General features: G+C 66.9%; 1 protein-coding gene across 6 annotated transcripts in view; it reads right to left on the bottom strand.

Moving 5' to 3' along the window:
- Positions 1-204: 204 nt before the first annotated feature.
- Positions 205-18,911, bottom strand: part of BAIAP2 (BAR/IMD domain containing adaptor protein 2) — a 62,922-nt gene continuing 44,215 nt past the window's right edge. Inside the window, exons 7-16 of one of the 6 annotated variants that reach the window (XR_009613991.3) lie at positions 13,810-13,962; positions 11,200-11,415; positions 10,844-11,045; positions 10,051-10,252; positions 9,010-9,078; positions 8,485-8,647; positions 6,753-6,787; positions 4,231-4,278; positions 1,377-3,188; positions 205-574 (exon numbers count right to left, since the gene is read on the bottom strand). Coding sequence is in view for 5 of the 6 variants with exons in the window: in XM_060645178.3 (XP_060501161.2) it covers positions 505-574; positions 6,753-6,787; positions 8,485-8,647; positions 9,010-9,078; positions 10,051-10,252; positions 10,844-11,045; positions 11,200-11,415; positions 13,810-13,962 (1,110 nt within the window). In the remaining variant the exon portion in view is untranslated. Of the gene's footprint in view, positions 3,189-4,230; positions 4,279-4,616; positions 6,202-6,752; positions 6,788-8,484; positions 8,648-9,009; positions 9,079-10,050; positions 10,253-10,843; positions 11,046-11,199; positions 11,416-13,809; positions 13,963-18,911 lie in introns of those variants that run through there. The other 5 variants (XM_060645180.3, XM_060645181.3, XM_060645182.3 and 2 more) reach the window with 5 other exon arrangements.

Below are 18,911 nucleotides of genomic sequence, written 5' to 3'. Positions count from 1 at the left end.
GAGCTGGGGGCCAGCAGCCAGCTCTGGACGGGAGTGCGGGGGGCATGGAGGGGTCCCCCAGCACTGCCAGTGGGAGCGGGGCCCAGGAGAGCCACAGTCGAGGGGTCAGAATAAATCTGTGCCCCGAAGACGGTGGCGGCCTCTCCCACGTCCTCTGTCCCAGGCCTCCCACCCCCTGGGGCTGACAGAGCACGAGCGGGCACATGTGGGGCAGCCTGTTTATTGACCAGACACGTGGGGCTGGTGGAGCGTCCCTCCCTGCATGAGCGGGGGCCAAGTGCCTGCTTGCGGGGCCCACTGTCGGCCCCACTCTCCTCAGCCATGGCCCAGGGGCCACCTCCGAAAACAGCCGGGGTCCAGCCCAGGCCAGACTCCGGTGGGGGCAGAGCCAGGCAGGTGAAGGAGAAAATTCTCTAAATGGGGCCCACGCGGATTGTTACAAAAGAGGCTGTGTGTGTGGGCGGGGCAGGAGGGTCCTGGCGGGCAGCGGTGGGGACTTGGCCATCAGCTGAGGAGGGGGGCGGACCTGTCGTTGGTCACTGTCGGCTTCAGCTGGACGTTGGCGAAGGGATTCCTGAAAAAGAGAAGAGGGGTTTTAGTGTGGGAGGGGCACTGTGAGGGCGCAATGCCGTCCTGGGCTGCCCTACGCCCGGGGGGCCCCCAGCCCTGCGGATGGCACCGGCCTGGGCCCCGATGGCCCAGCCTCTGAGCTCAGAGCAGGTGGACGATGGAGGCCGCTCGGGGGAGCCCGGGAAGGGTGCTCGCTGGCCGCCAGTGCGCCCCATCTGCGGCCGTCAACCCTCACGGGGCGGGTGGGGGCCGTGGGGCCACCGAGCCACAGGATGGTTCCTTCTCTGCGACCTGAGCCCTGAACGGGCCTGCATCCAGGTTTCGTGAGCCGCCCCACAAGGCCAAGGAGGCGCCTCCCATCGGCCCAAGGGCAGCGGCGGACCCATTTTTCAAGACACGCCATCGACAGACACAGACAGTTCAGCGCACACAAACCCGGCCCATGCGTCCCGGGCTCCCAGAAGGTGGCTGGGTGCAGACCCGCCCCACGCCAAGACGACACACGGGGGTGCACGCACACTGGCAGCAAGGAGGCCAGCAGGGGTGGACGAGGGCTCAGCCACCTGTCACCCGGGGGGTGACCCCCGAGGCCACAGCTGACGGACAGATGGACGCGCCAGACAAGAGGTGGAGATGGGACGAGATGAGCACAGCGGACGCCGGCACCCGGCCCGGAGGACCCGCCTGGGCAGGGACAGCACGGGACAGCGGGCTGGGGGTGGCGGCACAGACGGCACGTGGGACACGGAGGGCCGGCACGGACGGGACCGCACTCCCGGCAAAGCGCTCGGCTCTGCAGCCGTTACCTGGGGCCGGAGTCGCCTCTGGCGCAGCTGGGCTGGTGTCCACGCGGCGGGCGGGCGCTCTGTCCAGTGCCCAGGGAGAGCGCGTGGGGCGGGGGCGCCTCCCTGTGTTTTCTAAAAAACTGAGACACTTGGGACTGAACTTTTAAGGGGAGCAGCGGCAGACAGTAGCTAACTTCTCGGCGAATGAGGTCCCCGTCCCCGTCTCCGGGATGATGGCTGAGAGTCCCGTGTGGGCACACTGCTTACGACTGTCCTCTGAGTCATCGACCCCTGGCTTCGAGGCCGCTTGCAGCCCCACGTGGGGCCTCAGGCTCCTCCGCGTGCTCTGGCGCTCTGTTCCGCTGACGCGTACAGACGAGTTTCAGCTTTTTGGCCGCCTGGAAGCTCCCAAGGCCAAGCCTCCTGTGACCAGTGACATCCGCCCCCAGGACAGGGCGGTGGCCCGTGCCCTGACTGCCACCTCGCCTAGACTCTGGTTCTGAAGCAAGGCTCCGGGCCTTGGCTGTTCCCGGCCCGGGTCGAGGCAGATGCCCTGGGGGGCTGGAACTCGGCCGGTCTTGTTCATCTGGAGATGGGGACCGAGCCGAGGACGGAGCTCCGGCCCTAAGCCCGGGGAGGGAGGGCAGCTCCTGTGCCGGCTGGAGCCAGTACACAGGGGTCAGGCCAGGTGGGTCGGGGCGGCAGCACAGCCAGACAGGCCTCCCCGCAAGACGGTGTCTGGCCTCTGAGCCCCACTTTCTTCATCTTCCCCCAAACGGGGTGAGCGGGGAGCACGCACCGTCAACACTGCGGGCCGAAGACGCCCCCGGCCTCCCCCTGCAGCCGCGCCCAGCCCGGCCCCGACCAGAGGCCCCTGGGTGGGGCCGTCTAGGGCGCCTACCACCTTCTGTGAAGGAACGGGAGGGTGTCAGTGCGACCCTGGGCGGGTCAACACCAAGATGGCAAAACAGGACTAAGTTCAGACCCAAGGCCCAGTCTCTGGCCCCGGGGACATTTGTCCCCGCTTGGGGTGCTTGCCAGGGGCGGACGCCCGGCAGCAAACCACCGAGACGTAAGCAAACTCAGCGGACGGAACCGAGCAGAGGCCACAGGAGCCGTCCAGGCTGCTCCCGCAGGCAGGGCAGGCTGAAGCCCCCGGCGGGTCCGGCGCTGCATTCAAGGGGCAGCCCTTGGGGGCATCGCGGGGTCCTGAGCCCACAGCCCCCGCCTGCAAACCCTGCAGCCCGAGGAGGGCCGAGCGCCTTTCCGTTCCAATCTCGAGGGGAGCGCTATGCCGAGGGTTTAGGGAGTCGCCTGTAATTGTTCCGAATCCGCCAACTGAGCGAGAACTGGGTCGGCTGGGAACGGCCGCGTCTCCTCACAGGGTACGGTTTCCGTCCTTCGGTGATCCTGGAGCAGAGTGAGGGCGGCCGGGGTGCATTTCCACTTCCTCCTGAACTTCCTCCTCCGAGACCAAAGCGGTTGCCGTGCCTTCGGGACTTCGGCCCTTCTGGGATCGGATCCTTGTCGTTCGGTCCCCCCAGGGCCACACCTCAGGCAGGCTTGGTCAGGGTGCTTTGACCGACCCGGGGGACTTTTGGCACCCCACCCCCAGCCGAATCTTGGAGCCAGGCTGATTCTGCGGCCGGGAGGCTGGCTGGTGGCGCTGTGCTGATGCCCACCGTGCCCCCGGGGCCCCGTCCTACACCGGGGGACGTGGTCCCAGGCAGAGGCCAGGCCTGCAGCTCAGAGCGATGGGGGCAGCGGGGGCAGCGGTGGGGCGTCGGCGGGGGTGGGGGGGGGGTGGGGTGGAAATGGAAGCCTCTCTGCATCCTGGAAGAAGGGGAATCTAGAGGCAGCGAAGGCATTTTCACCCTGTCCTCAAATTCCAGGAGCACTGGTCTCCAGAATCTTCCAGAAACTCCTCACACTGTAGCTCAGACACAGTGAAAGGAGAGGGAGTCCAGGACCCTTTGGGAGCAGCCACTGACCTTGGAGGGGCCACGTCACTGGTGCCCAGTGGGGTCCAGTGAGCACCATCTGCTACAAAGGACACAGGTGCCAGTGTCCTGGGGTGGCGGGGGCAGAGACAGATGGGTGGCACTGCCACCCTGACCGAGGCCCGGGGCCCAGGGTGCCAGCTGTCCCAGGGCGGTGAGGAAGGGGCCGTCACGGGGTTGGCTGTAGCAGGCCCACAAGGGCACCCACACGCAGTGGTGAAGGCCCGATCTAGAAAGCCTGGCGCAGCCTCCTGGCGCCCCTTGGGGCACATGCGAGTCCGGGCAGAGCGGGCACCAGGGCCACTGTATATCCACCTGCCCCAGCGGCCCAGGCACGTGCTCCTGCTCCGGTGTGCCTGAGGCCCTCACGCGGGCACGAGCCGTGGCACCGTCCCCGAGGCCCACCCAGATCTCCCCAGCCCCCGAGGGGCTGCAGGGCTCACCACCCAGGGAGCCGGCCAGGCCGGGCTCACACCCACACCCACAGGCGCGGCCCGAGGGGACGCTCAGCCAAAGGAGCCCAGAGCTGGCCTCACAGCCGATCACCGGGCCTCACCCTGATTGTGGCCGAAGCGCCCCGTAGAGAGAAACCGAGGCAGAGGACCGGGGCCGGACCAGGCCAGCGGTGCAGGGAGGTGCCGTGGGCGCTGGGGTGCAGCGGGGGCAGCCAGTCAGGCCCACAAGCTTCCAGACAGAGGCAGCAAGTCCCAGAGCCCGAGGAGCAATCCAAGGGGAAGCGAAAGCCCAGAGCCCAGAGCAGAGGCAGGCTCGGCAGACCCCCGCGCCCCGTCCCCGCCCGCCAGGGCCGAGGCCGCGGGGTCTGCAGAGCCGCTGGGAAGGCAGACCGGCCAGCGTGAGAAAGCCGGGCAACTTACTAACTCTAGTCAGGGGCGGCTCAGAACCTGGCCACTTCCACATCGGCGCTGCAAGGAAACACAAGGGCTCAGTTGGGGCAGGTGGGTGCGGAAAAGGGGTCTGCGTCCCCCGAGGGGGACGTGGGGAGACACCTGGGGCCAGAGGACACCCGCCAGGAGCGCGAGACCCGGCCGCGGGGGACCGCGCTGTCGCGTGGCTGCCGGGAAGAGAGGGGCGAGCCGGCGGGCAGGTGCCTCCCCGCCCCCGACCCGACCCCGCGGCCCAGGACCCGAGAGGGGCGCGCCTCCGTCGCTCCGTGGAGGCCGGCCGGCCAAGGCGGCCGGGCCCCGCGCACGGCCCCGATCCCACGCGGTGGACCTGGAAGGAGGCGCCACACCAAGCTCAATGCAATAAATAAAACTTTTATTCAAACGACTGCGGCACAGGGCACAATTCAGAGTTTAAAAAAAAAAAAAAAGAGGAAAGAAAACAGGAAAAATATTTTCAGCACTTTACAGGTTCATACAAGTTTTGCAGTTTGTGTCTACATTCATCCGTTGAGCATGGAATCCCCTGGATTTGAGAGCTGTGAGCAAAACGAGAACACCAACACGGAAGGCTGTTCACACGGGTCCATGTTCTGGCTCTGTTTTTTCCTCAAATAGAAAACGGGTCCGTCTGTGTCTCGAGCGGCTTCTCTCACAAACACCAGTCCACACGAGAGCGGGCGGAGGGTTTTGTTAAATCGCATCAGAAAAAGGAGCGTCCACAGCTTCACAGGGGCTCCCTCGGCGGAAGGGCCAAGCGGGGCCGTGCCCTCGCTCACTTCCCAGACTCGGGGTGTGAAGAGGCCACTGAGCCCAGCGTGTCTGTTTCTGGTCAGCAAGACACACAAAAAGACGAGAGTGTCCGGGGAGGTCGGGGGCGGGGACCACCCGCTTCCCCCAGGCGGCGGGCGCGGGCGGGCCGGGGGGGGGGGGGGGGGGCCCAAAGCCGCCCTCCCGGGGCCAGCCCCGCACCCTGCCCGGTGCAGCCTGGGGGCCGAGACTCCCTCACGAGGCTGTGAAGCGGTTTCCAGAACACGTGGGGGTGGGGGTGGTCTCTGGAGGTCTTTGGAATGTCCGAGTGTGGCCGGGCGGCGCCTGCTCCCGACCCCCCGCCCCGCCAGTGCGCCGGGGGAGGCCACACGCCCTCGCTCTGGACTCTGTACACCGTCCGACGGTGGCCGAGGACAAGGAAGCGCTCGGGGGCCCGGCCTGCTGGGCCGGGTGGGGGCCGGGGGCCGTGGCCTCCCTCACAGGAGCGGCCAGCTTCCTCAGGAGGCCCCCCGAGCCGGGCACGAGCCCCTCCGTGGGTGCGCGCGGCCCTCGGAAGGGCGCCCGCGGGGCCGCGAGCCTCCGGGAGCTCCCGGCGCCTTCCCTTTCCTGGCAGATGCAGCGTCCGCTGGGGGAGTCAGATGCAGAATAACAGTACGTACACCGGAGTCCATGCATATGTTTTTGTGGTTCAGGAAAGAAGAGTCCTTTTCCGGTTTTGCTTTGCTTTTTTTCTTTTTTTTCTTGTCTTTTCTTTTTTTTTTTTTTTTTTTTTTAGATTTTTCTTTTTCTTCAAACTTTAGACTTGGCTCGTGGTGAGCCTTCAAAAGGGGACAGTGCATCGTGAACACGGCAGACGCGGAGCAGAGGCAAGGACGCCCTGCCCCCGCTGCCCCGCCGGCAGCTCCTGCCCGGTGGGCACACGGGGGCGGGGGCGTGTAAACACGGGGAGCAGAGGTGGGGCAGCACCATGGACCCTGGGGGATCTCAGAGTCTGGGGTCACCAACCAAAAGGCGGGGAGAGGGCAGGTGGGAAAGAAAAACAACCCGAGAACAAACCAACGAGAGCAGAGGAGGGAACCGATGGAGACCACACAGATGGGGGGGGGACTCTTCTGAGCGGCGGCCGCCCGTGGTCAGCGTCCTCACACTGTGGACACCAGCGTGCCGCTGCCGCTGTGGGACAAAGCACAGGACACTGCCAGGCCGCACGCCTCTCTTGCCGCAGCTCTGCCCACGGTTCGGGGTTGGCCGGCTGCCCGGCCCTGGAGGAAAGGCGGGATGCGGGCCGAGCCCAGGCTGGCGGGGTGGGGGGGTGGGGGGGGTGGGACGGGACGGCCTGGGCTGGTTCTGGGGAGATGAGCCCAGGGGCGGGCCGCACCCCGCTGGCCGACGCAGGCCTGGCCACCAGGAAGGAAGAGGGGGGTGCGACAGAACCCGGCCGAGGGGCTTCCTGGAAGGCCGGGAGCCCAGGGGCCGTGGTGGGCACAGAAGCAGGTAGGCTCCCGCGGTGGAGGGCCCGCTCCCACCGACCCAGGGGTGAGAGCATGAAGGCGACCTCCCAGGACCGTGCGCGACTGCCCCGCGGCCCCCGTGGCTCAGAGAGGCCCCGGAGAGGGGCCTCCACAGTCTGCAGCCCCATCTCGCGGAGCAGGCCCCGGAGGGCCCGTGAGAGGGGCCAGCTCCCCCCACGCCAGCGCCCCAGGACACGCGTGAAAGCCCCTTACCTGCTCACAGCCCGCGCTCCGTAGTCGTCTAGACCCTGGGGAGAAACAGGAACACAGGTCAGGCTGGGGGTTCCGGGGGCGAAGTGGGGTCTGCAGGGCAAGGCGCTGCCCGTAGCCAAGGGCACGGAGGGCCCCTCGTACGTGCACAGCGGTGAGCTCCCGAGTGCGTGGGGGCATCTCCTCATCTGGCCAGCAGCAGATCACGGATCACGTGAGCTCACGCTCACGGGCACACACAGACAGTCCAGGTGCCGGCCCCTCCCATACGCGACTCGCGAGGTGAGTGGGCCGGGGCCCCAGGACACCTGCAGGTTACCTAATAGGAGCACCAAGGCAGGTGAGGTTGGGGCTGCGTGGAAGCCTCTGGGCAGGTAGCGGGGCCGCGCCAGGGACGGAACCGGTGCCACTTGCGGGGAGGGGTGACGGCTGGGCAGGAAAGCGAGCCTGGCAAGGCCGAGCAGGCTCCTGCAGCCCCAGACAGCGGCTGTGGCTTCTGGCCTCGGGGGTGTGGGGCCCTGGGTGTGGGGCTGAGGGACGGGGGCTGGTCAGCCACCACATCTCTGCCGCCCGGCCTAGGGCCGTCAAGGGGTGTTAGCTGTCTCAGGGCCAAAACCACACCCAGAGAGCAGGGAGGTGGGAGGAGCAGGGCCACACCCGCCTGGGCCCAGCCAGCTGTGTGTGGGGTCGGGGGGGCCAGGTGGGGCCGCATGGGGCAGGCTGGCCTGGTGACTCCGGGGTGCCGTGCCTCTCCCAGGCTGGATCGGCCTCTCCCTGAGCTCCAGCTCCAGTCTCACCTTCTCTGGAAGGTTCCATCCAAGAGCCTGAGCCACACTTCCCCAGTCTGATGCTTCCCAGCACCTAATCTCAAACTACATGTTCTCACTGTGCGACAGTGAGCTTCTCTGGTGGGCAACGACCTCGCCCAGCTGGTGCCGGTTATACCCTCCTCGCTGGGACGAGGCTGCTCGGGGACGGGGCTGGGCGCGGCCCTTCTTGGGCCCCACCCACCCATGACACCGCTCACCACAGCCTCCGTCGACCCAGATCCTTGGTTTTCACTCATGCTGCCCAGATCTTAGAAAAACTTTTCTTCTCCTCCCTGCTGCTATCCAGGGCGAGGGGGGTGGGGGCGCGCTGACCCTTAAGCTGGGGCTCAATCCTGGACATCGGGACCCAGAACGCATTGCTGGCCCCTGTTCCTACCACAGCCACAGCAAATGTTCTAGAAGCCTTGGGCTCCTCCAACCCTGTGAGCCGTTCCAGACAGAGCGGTGGGGGGTCCCAGCAGTACCCTCCACAGCCACACCCCAGTCCCACCTGGGCTTTGAGACCAACATCACACCCTCCAGGGGCTCTACAAGGGACCCAGGCCTTGCCCTCCTGCCTCTGGCCCGGGTGGCCTGGGCATGAGTGCCTGGTCCTGTCTCCAGAGACCCAGACGCACACGGAAAGGTTCCGGCCACAGCACAGGTCTCAAGTGCAGGTGCTCACATCCACACGGGCCCACGACCGCCAAAGCCCGACAGCCTCGAGGAGGGGGCTCCTCGCTGACGCCCAGGCTCCTCCCAAGAGCTGGGGTCCGGGGCAGCATCACGGCCGCAGCCACCGCCCCGGCGGAGGAAAGGACAGGCAGAGGGGCCGCCGTGCCTTCATCAGAGCCCCGCGCCTGTAGAGGGTGCCTGCTGGTTGCCCCTTTGGCCCCCCCCCCCCCCCACCCTGCTGTGGAGCTCACCTGGGAGAAGGCAGGCACAGCCACGCTGTAGGGCCTCTGCTTGAAGGTGCCGGCCGTCTGGGCAGGGAAGGCGCGCGAGGACGTGCCGTAGTCGGGCGGTGGCAGTGCCAGCTCCTCCTTGTCCAGGAGGTTGCCCGTGCTGCTGCTCTTTCCCTGCTGCAGGCTGCGGGGGGAGAGGGGTGGTGCTTAGGGGCCTGGCCGCCCCGGTCCCCCCTCTGGCCCTCCACCTCCCCTGCCTCCCTTGGGCCCCCTACGGAGGCCTCGGCCTCCCTAAGCCGGTGGACGGGGCCCGGAGGGGCGGCGGGAGGGACGTCCCGCAGCCCGTGAGCCCCTTGGCGACCCCCGAGGCCCGCAGACCCTCCTCACAGAGCACCCTGCACCCACACACCCCAGGAGCCTCAAACACTTCCGTGCGGGGCGTGGGGGCAGCACCGTGAGCAGAGAGCGGGGGCCGCCCGGAGAGGTGCCCCCGCAGTGCCCTGCTCTCACGGCAGCCTCTGTGGAGCGAGGGGCCGGCACACTCACCTCATGTGCAACCTGTCGCTGCCGTCGCTGTCCAGAACCCGGGTGTAGGAGAACGGAAACCAGCCCCGCCTGGAAGACAAGGCTGGGTGAGAGGGCTCCAGGGCCGGGCTGCCAGCATGGGGGCGTGGGGCGGCGGGGCGAGGGGTTCCGGCCCCCCGGGTCCCTGCCGGGCTGCGACCGTCTGCAGAGGGAGCTCATACGAGCCACTGGATGGGAGGCTGGGGACCCCTGGGCAGGGCTGGTCTCTGGCCACACAGCCACAGGCAGCCATGCTGAGCGGGGGCGCCGACACCTGAGAAGCTGTCTGGTGGGGGGGAGATGGGTACCGTGTCCGGGACTGAGGCTCCCTACCGATTTCCCTGTTCCTCATTGCCCCCTCCCAAGATGGTGTGGCTGCCTGGGGGCCGACGAAACGTCGGGGCTGACTCTGCTCCGGGATGGGAGCCTCCCACGCCACCGACAGCCGCATCCAGAAACATCTGGATGACAGTGGCCGGGGGGGGGGGGGGGGGGGGGAGGAGCAGCACCCGGCCAGGCAGCCCTGAGGCGCAGTGAATGTGAGATGCTGGTGCAGCCTCTGCACGATGTGCTCAGTGAGGCCGTGAGGACACAGCTCCCAGAACGTGACCGTGTGGCTTCTAGAACCCCAGCACAAAGGCTGATCGAAACGGACTTGGGGACAGCAGAAGGCTTTGGGGCTGACGGCCAACTGGGAAGCCGTACACCCGACAGCAGGGAAGGCGCCAGACGGGCCGCGGTGTGCGTGTGCGGGGCCCCGGGCCAAGTGGGTGACGTGGGCAGTGAGGGTGACGGGCTGGCAAGAGACGGGAGGCTGTGGTTCTGAGACGCGGTCACGTCTGCGCCACAAAGATTTTCCGACTGAAGGCCCACGGCGGGATAATCAGGCTGGGAAGGAGCCAGAGCCACCGGGACCTCTGGAGGCTGCAGGGTCAGGAGGGGGTGTCCCTGAGCTCATCGGAGTCCCGGCGGCCCGAGAGGCCCCGACGGCTGGCGGGGAGGGCCCGGCCTACGGACACTTACATTTTTGTCTTCTCGCTCTCCCCGTAGTGCCAGCCGTCACGGGCCTCGGGCACTAGCAGGGTGATGAGGTCGCCCTCCTTGAAGCTCAGCAGGGTGCTGTTGTCCCCGGCCGCGTGGGAGAAGATGGCTTTCACTCGCATGCGGCCGTTGCGCTCCAGGCCGGCTGCCATGGAGCTGGAGCGGGGCAGGGTCTTGGTCTCAGCTGCGGGACGACAGGGCAGGAGTGAGGGGACTGACCGCACGCCTGTCGGCTCGGCCGCCTGGTGGCGAGATGCTAGAAGGCCCCAGGTGGGCCTGGAGGGGACGCTCGCCAGCCTCCGGGGCCATTTGGACAGAGACTCAGGAAGGATCCAGCCACGGACCGCCGCCCACCCGCTGCAGGGAATTCCCGGCCGGAGCCTGGCCTCGGCTCTCCCACCCGTCCTCGGGAGGCGCTCACGGGCTGGGGGAAGGGGCAGGCCGCCGGCCACAGGATGGGGAGGCACAGTCCAGGGACCCGGGCAGTAGCGGGGGCGGGGGCATCCCACCGTCCATCACAGCCCAGTTGGACATCACCCGCATGCTGCCATCACAGGCTGAGCCGATGGCGTCCTGGCACGGCCCCACCTATCGCGCTCACGGCCTGCGGCTTGCCAGAGACAACGAGGAGGGCCGGGCGAAGCCCGAGGGTCCAGGACTGTATCTCCATGCGGGCCCAGGGGTGCCGCACAGGAGCACACGTGCCCGGGGCTCTGGAGACCTTCCCCACCTCCCCGCGGGCGCGGCACAACCAGGGACACGTCCCAGCCCTTACTGGCAGCGTAGCTGTTTTTCGGAGTCACGCTCTTGCGCACGGGGAGCGTGTTGGAGTAGGAGTCGCTCAGCTTGCTCTGTGACTGTGGTGGGGACGAGGCCTTAGGCTGGGCGGCCTTGCGGTCGGCCCAGGGGCTGTAGTCCTCGCCATCGGGGCCCGAGACGCCATTCATGACGGGCGCGCTCTCCTGGGCGGACAGCCGCTGTTGAGAAGGAGGGGGGGGGGCGGCGTCACGGGAGGGCCCGGTCAGGTGAGGCCGGCGTGGAGACCCCTCACCCTGGTGAGGGCGCCCCAGGTGCAAGGGGCGGGGGCCATCTTCTCACACCCAGGAAGCTTGCGGGAAGCTGCGGACTCACCCCCACGAACGGGGCCAGCTCAGGGGGCACCGGCAGAGGCTTGGCCCCCGGAATGGGGTCTGAGATGACCAGGCTGGACTTGGAGGCCGACAAGGCGCTGGGGAGGACGGAGCCGTTGCTGCTGGCCATCAGCTGCACCGCGCGCTCCGGGATCTTGTTGGGGTCGGCGCAGGCCTGTTGCCACAGCGGCAGCTTCTGTGCCAGCAGCTCCTTGCCCTGGAGCGGAGGAAGCGGGGAGGGGTCAGGGCCGGCCGCAGGCTTGTGGCTGGGCACACGCGGGGGCGGGGCGGGGGGGGGGGGTGGGGGCGCCCCGCCGGGCCACGCTCACCTCGGACGCAGCCCCCTGGCGACGCGTCCCACCCCAGGTGAGGCCACCTGTCTAAGGCTAAGGGCCGCTCTTCACCAGGTGGTGACTCACAGCCAGATGGGCCACCTGTGAGTCCCTGACCCCGACCCGGGAAAGAGGCTGGTACGCTGCGGTGAGCCGTGTGCTGAAGGGGCCGCTGGGGCTGAGATGAAACCAAGGTCCAACCGGGGCAGGGACCCCCAAAGAAAGAAAGAGGGACAGTGGCTCACACTCAGGCACGAAATGGGCAGGGCCTTCACGGGCAACCGTGAAGTCCCGGGAAGAGTGTCACCCCGGGGTACCCCAGGGCCAGAAACCAGGTGGTAAAAGGACAGGGCGGGAGCCGTGATGGCAAAGGGACAGAGCTGCCAGGGCCTAGCTGCAGTCACGCCAGGCTACGGGGAGGATGCGGAAGGCAGGGTCCCGTCCGGCGGCACTTGGGAGACACAGGGGTGCTAGGTGTTCCTGCCCCCGCACCCAGGGGCCCAAGAGCCCAGATGTCCCTTTGGTGTGCACCGGGGTGTGCCCGGGGCCCCGCCAGCCCCACAAATGTAGGGCTCTAACAAAGGATGGAGAAGCCACGGTGTAGTGAGGAGTCCCAGCATGGGAGGGACAGCCAGCAGCCTGTGGCTCCCTGTAGCCCACCTGGGGCCTTGTGCCTAACACACGGGCAGGTCCAGGGCCGGGAGGCCACCGTGGCCGCTATGGGCCACCTGACCCGCAGCCGACGCCATAACCTGAGTCCCGTGCAGAGCCTGGAGCTCCTGGGGGCAGTGCTCCTCAGCTCAGGGCAATGGCTGTCTCCGGGACCTACGGAGCAGCTGTCGTCACTGCCTCTCCCTGCTCGCCCTCCCACTTCTGGCCTGTGTCTGGGAGGGAGGGGGCGTCTGTGGGGTAAGCTGGAGGAAGCTGGAAAATGGCCCCTGTGAGCAGATCCTGCCCTCCATCGCCTGCTGGTTTGAACCAGGGACCCGCGGGCCAAGGCCTGAGGGCTGGCCGGGTGTTTCATAAATAAAGTTTGATTGAACGCGGCTGTCTGTTGGCTCACACATCTGGGGCTGCTCCTGCGTGGGACCACCACAAGCCCAAAGTGCTTCTGGACCCCGGCCGAGATAAACGGGTGACAGCTCTGGGTGGCGGTGACAAGGCGGGCCAACAGGGGCCTGGCACCAATGGGGGCAACCCCAGGCTCAGCATGGCTGAGCGTGACCCTCAGAAGGGCTCCACAGCTAAGGTGGCTGGCCAACTGGGGCTCCCAACCGGTGACAACAGCTCTGTCTGTAGGAGGCGCCCGGTGGCCTGCTACTGGGAAGCGCCTGGGCGGTCCTGCCCTGGTACCCCAACCTCTGTGCCTCTCTAAACCCGCTAGGGAGGGCTGGGTCCAGCTCCCCGGGGACCGTGGCTCTCCTGCCCTCCGTCCCCGCGCTCTCCCTGACCTGCCACACCGCCAGACCGCCACCAGAGGGCGCACACGTCCGCCACAGCGCAGCCTGGAGTCAGGCCCGGGGGGGGCCCCCCCTGCTCTGGAAAGCCTGCTGGCGAGGCTGCCCCGGGGAGCCTTCCCAGCTCCCACAGGGGACGCGGCTCTCTTCGCCGTACTTGCCTTGCACCTGCGCACAGGCCCTGGCGTAGGCCCGGGCAGGCAGAGGGGGGCGTCTACCTCCTCCCTGCCCAGGCCGCGGGGACCAGAGGGCAGGGCTTAGATCCGGCACACGTGTGTGAATGTGCATTTACCCTGCTGCCCCACAGGCACCTTTGTGGGAAAAGGATGTGAACTGGGGTTTCTCACCACACCGGTTGAGCTCTTGGAATGCTCTGAAATGTTCCAGTGGACAGATATGTTCCCACCCCGGCTCTGAATTGAGGACTATGAACAGGGGCTCCTCTGAATCTGCCTGTTCCTGGGGGGGGGTGGTGCAGGGGGCGGGGGGCTGTGGCCTCTGGGGCTCGCCAGCCCCCAGCGCAATGCTGGCCTGCAGTTCCCCACACCGTAGCCCTCCCCGAGGACCTAGCCCTCCTCAGAGGAGACCCTTTGGTGCCACTGTCCCTAAAAGAGCAGCTGGCAGTTTCTGAGAAAGGCCTCAAAACGTCTGCAGCGTTTACCCTGGGGATCTTCTGACCAGAACGCTGTGTCCCTGGGGGCAGCCTCAATGCACAGAATTACTGTCATCACAGCCCTGGGCGGACAGGCCCCCGATGTCTGCCAGGGAGCCGGTCCACTTGAGCCCACGAGGACCCTGCCCCTGCGCCGCGAGCAGCCCCACCTTGGAGTGGTAGGCGGCGGAGTTCTTGGCCACGGCGCACTGCTTCTCCACCAGGAAGCAGAACCTCCTTCTCTCCTCGGTGAGCGCGGTCTTGTAGCCGTCCGACACGTAGTTCTCCAGCTCGCCCTGCTTGTTGCTGATGGCGTCAATGTACTGGGGGGGACAGGAGAGAGCGTGGGGGGACGGCACAGGGTCAGGCTCAGCTAGGGGTGGAGGCACCTCCCACCGGCCCACTGCTGGGGTTTGGCCACAGCTCACTCGAGCCAAGAGGGTGAGGACAGAAGTGACACCAGGGCCGCCCCCCAGCCCACCGCACCTCTGTCCCCCAGGAGCTTGTCTCTCGCCGACCCCTGTCCCCTCAGTGCCCCAGCAGCCATACACGTGGGGGGCGTGCTGGCGGATCACACGGTGGGACCCGGTGGCAGCGTGGCACCGCCTGTGGGTGCTGATTCCGAGCATCTAAAGCCACCCTGACAGTGGAGCGGGAAAGCGCACCGGGCACTCTGTGTGCACAAGAATGACTAATCCACACCAAACCCCGCAGAGGTGGGCAGCGAGCACAGGAGACACCCAGGCCCTGCGGGGGTGGGCAGGGGACACTGCTTGATGCTGGGGTGCACGGGAACGTTCCGATTTTTTTGAAACTTCCAGAAACAAAGCACCCTCAGGACTGCAGGCAGCCGTCACAGGGAGGCAGGAGCACCCAGACGCACACCGCCAGGGTTCGCGGCTCCCTCTCCAGGGCGTGCGTGCGTTGGGGTCTCTGGGGTCTGGGCTCTTTCCGAAGGGAGCCCCTTCTCGGCTGCAGAAGTCCCTTCCAGCCCCCTTCCTCTGCTCCCGGGGGGCGGGGGTGGGGTGGGGCGCGGCCACGCTGCTGCCCTGCAGGGGTCTCTGCGGCCCAGGGGTTTTTCCTGGAGCAGCCCCACCTCTGGCAGGGGCCAGCCCCGGCCTCCAGGGGCGCCTCCCCCGCCCGGCTCTGACTCAGAGAGGGTAGGCGGTGCTGAGCTGACGTGGGCGACCGGAGGAGGTGAGCAGAACAGGCTGTTCCCGCCGCCGCTTCCCTTCCCAGCCTCGCTCAGCTGGGGGGGTGGGGGGGGGGTGGCAAGGACCGGCCTGTGGGCGTGGCTCGGCCAGCGTGAGGGAGCCACGACGCCCCACGACAAGGTCTGCCCGTCCGGGCCACCAAAACCCAGGGGCCTGCTCCCTCTGCCCCGCAGACCACCCACCTCACCACGCCGAGGGCAGCTTAAATGGGCCTCAAAATGGGCAGCCCGTCGCCCCCAGCCCCATGGAGGCCACAGCCCTGAGGAGTAGGCCTCAGCCCTCCAAATGGCCACAGGGCTCTGCAGCCCGTGGGACTGAGGGGACCCGGGATGGCTCTTGCCAGAGGTGGGGCTGCTCCAGAAAAGACCCCCGGGCTACAGAGACCCCTGCAGGGTGGCAGGGTGGCCACCCCGCCCCCCCCCCCTCGCCCCCCGGAAGCAGAGAAGCAGAGGAAGGGAGCTGGGAGGGACTTCTGCAGCTGAGAAGGGGCTCCCTTCGGAAAGGGGAGGGGACCGGGATGGCAAACCCCTGCCAGCCTGGGAGAAAAGTCTGAACACAGGTAAGAGGCCCCCCTGGCGAGCTTGCTGCTCTGCTCCCCCAGCCCTGCCGCCTCCTCCCCCTTCTCCCCTCCTCCACCCTGTTCCTCAGGGCTGCCCCAGGACGACTCCTCCGGTTCTGGAACGTGCTCCCGCGGGACCTCCCCTGCATGGCGGCTCTTCCGGGAGGCTTCCAGGTGTGCGGCGCCCCCGGGGGTGGGGGACACGGCGGCCGAGGCCCCCCTGCGCCATTCCTCAGACGCCACCCGGCTACTGCGGGAAGAGGGTGCCTGCCAAGGGGACCGCTCACACCCACACCCGCTCCTAGGGGCCCCGGGAGGTGCCTGTGAGGGGGGGCGGGGGCAGAGACCCAGGAGACAACACCCGCTGGATGGAAGGGGCTGGAAGGGCGTGTGCACCAGGAGGGGAGGGGAGGGGGGGGCGAGGCGCCCGTCCCCCTGCACCCAGTGCTCATGTCGCCTGGAGGGTCCCATGCACACTCCCCCAGGGCCTGTCAGGGACGCTGCCGTGACCCTACCGGCTTCCACTAGCCCACAAGCCCTTCCTCGACTCCACACACAGGGACTCAGCCCAGTGCCCGAGAGCTGCATAAGGGGGCAGCCTCAGGAGAAGTTTCTGCAAGGTTCCAGGAGGAGATCAGGGTTTAACCCCCCAGGAAAACCCCCAATCCACCTCCCTCGTGCCCCCACCTCCTGCTCTCCCTGGGGCCGCTCTAGCATCCCCACCAACTCAGCAGCGGCCAGGCCTTCAAGGCCGGCGGGCTGGGGTGAGCCAGGCACGTGGAGGCCCACGCCCGGTGACAGCTAGTGCACGGAGTTCGGCACGCAGCCTCGTGAAGGGAGGCCCAAGGGGAGGCTGCCCAGAGTGCCGGCCTCCATGCCAGCTGTCATCCAGCGGGGACTCTGAAGAAAAAGAGGGGCCACCGTGAACGGTTAGCACAGGACAGCGCGGAAACCGGGACGCGGGGCCCCCTGGGTCCGCTCGCCCTGAGCACGCAGCTGAGGACAGCTCCTTCCGAACCGCGGCCCCTCGAGCCAGCTGTCCCACCTGCAGATGGTTTCTGGGTTTTTAGGCTGTGGTACCTCTTTCACAGCAGTGTTCTCCACGAGCGCCGGGCCTGTGCGGTGCAGGGCGCTGGCCCCATTATCGGGGTCTGGTGGCCTCCCGTGGGGGGGAGGGAGTGGGGGGTTATTTTTAAGATTTCCATTTATTCCATCAAGCCCCGTGAACAGCCAGGGGCAGCGCAGGCCTCAGGGGGAGCGGGACTGAGGTGGAGAGCACTGCCCCGGGAGGCGCCATCACCCCCGGGGACCACATGTCCTGGGGAGCAGGCGGGACAGCCTCCTGAGCTACACCACCACGGGGCCCCTGGGCTGTCCGGCTGCCCCAGGGCAGATTCCCGGTCAGTGGGGACACAGGACTGCCTCTTCCTTCCAGGAATGACAGCCAGCTCTCCTTTCCCAGGATGCTGCCCCTTGCGGAGAGAGACCACAACTTCCCGGGGGCAGACCCTGGAAATGTGGGCAAGTAAGGACCTTCCCCTCCCCCTCCCCCCCCCCCCCACCCCAGGGGTGGGGGAAGAGCGGAGGGCGCCCCACCCACAGGGTCCAGGCCGCTCTGGCTCGCCCGGTGGAGGACAGAACTCGGCCTGGCCCCACACTTCTGACGACTTAGCAACAGGCTGCTGGAAATGGCCCTGAGCCTGTCCCTGCTGTGGGCAGGCGGGCAGGTGGGTGCTGTGGCCGGCTCTCTACTCCCGCCTCTCCTGCTCCCGGCTTGGCGGTGCTATGGTGACAGTGCTATAGAAACACCCAGCTGAAAGCATTTAAGACCACAGAATGCTCCCATTTAGTCACCCTGGGCTGAACAGCCCTGTAATCCGAGAAGACAAAAGTGATCAGAACATATGTCTCCTCTCCAAAGCGGGCGGTGACTCAGAGGTGGGGGAGGGGCCCTCAAGAACAAACGGCTCCCTTTACCTCCTCCGACATGGCCGCGCTGTGGCTTTCCCACGTTTCTCAAACACCTGACTCTGCCCCTGTCGGTCCCCACGGCTCATGAATGAGAGTGGAATTCTTGGCCCTCAGCTGTCACTGCCGGCAACTACTACTCCCAGGAGACCAGAAGGAACCCGATCGGCCGTGATATTCAGGGAAGGGACAGCAAAAATCGGACGCCCGCGATGCGTTCAGTGACGGGGGACCCGCTGGCCGCAGCCAGCGGCGCCCTGGGGCTCGCTGAGCTGGCCTGCGCCCCTTCTCCAGGCTGATGGACCTGGCGCCACAGGCCGGCGGACAAAGCCTCAACCAGCCTCAATCTGCTGGGCCACGGCTGGACCCTTAAAGTTTCATTTCAACAAGAGAGCTCAGAGCGAGACTCAGGGCTGAGGCCACCACACCGTCGTGCCCACAGGCCCGTGGGGGGAAGGGCTCCCTGAGCCCCTGGGGTTCCCGTTTTCTGGCGAAAGGGCTCACTGCTGTCATCAGACCCCAGCTGCTCGTGTCTGCCCCAGCACACGACATGCCCACGGCACCCCCATGCCCAGCATCCCGTGTGCCCAGAGGCCCAGGAAGGAGCGTGGGGCCACTTATGTCCACACCAGTAGGCCAGATGCTCTGACAAAGGCTTAGGGCCCACAGATCAGCCTGTCCCGGAGACCCAAGGAGACGGGTCTCGGCAAACCTGAGCCATGGCCTTGCGTGGCCAGCAGGTCAGATTGGGCTCCAGCACCGGCTCTGCCGGGTCACCCTACTCGGCTGCAAAGCCCTCTGGGTCCTGGCTTCCCCACGTGGGAAGCGAAGGGGCCGAACCCCGTCACTCCTGTTGGCACTTCCCAACAGGGGAGCCCTTGCCTCCCGCAGCCACCGAGGCTCTACAGCTCAAAGTCCACACCCGAGTTCACGGACTCAACAGGAAAAGGACGTGACGTACCTCACCAACGTTTCCCGCAGCGATGACACGTCGAAGTGACGTGCTATGTACGTTCAAACAGAGCGTGTTGTTTAAAGATTATTAAGAATTTATTACAATGCACGTCATTAAGACCAATGCTCCCTGCTGTTCACGTTCTGAACACAGACATTCCGGGGTGTGAAATGGCGGGGGCATGTGCCCAACACTGCTCTCCAAGGTGCCCTCCAGCTCTGACGGCCGCAGGTGCTCCGAATCACTCCCGGTGCCATCGAGGCCATAGCCCCTGCGCGGCTCCATCGGGAGAACTGGGGGTGAGTGGGCAGCCACGGGAGAGGTGTGGGGCCTGAAGTGGCCCAACAAGTTCAAAGGAACAGACTGTCCTTCCCCAGCTGGCCTGTCCCGGGGACCCTGAGCCCCTGCACCTCTGGACATGTAAGCCCTGACAGGGGAACACGGTCTCTGTTTCCCACACTGGTTTTTTCCCCAGCGAGGGCCCCCGATTTACCTCCAAGGAAGGAAAACGCCTGCACCGCGGAGGCCAGCGGTTTCGTCCACAGGCTGCCTTTGGTGTTGAAGAGATTTTTAAAA

This window comes from Panthera onca, chromosome E1 (genome assembly GCF_046562875.1).
Source record: "Panthera onca isolate mPanOnc1 chromosome E1, mPanOnc1 haplotype 2, whole genome shotgun sequence".
In the NCBI taxonomy this organism is placed as follows: domain Eukaryota; kingdom Metazoa; phylum Chordata; class Mammalia; order Carnivora; family Felidae; genus Panthera; species Panthera onca.
This window is presented reverse-complemented; position numbering and strand designations above follow the sequence as displayed.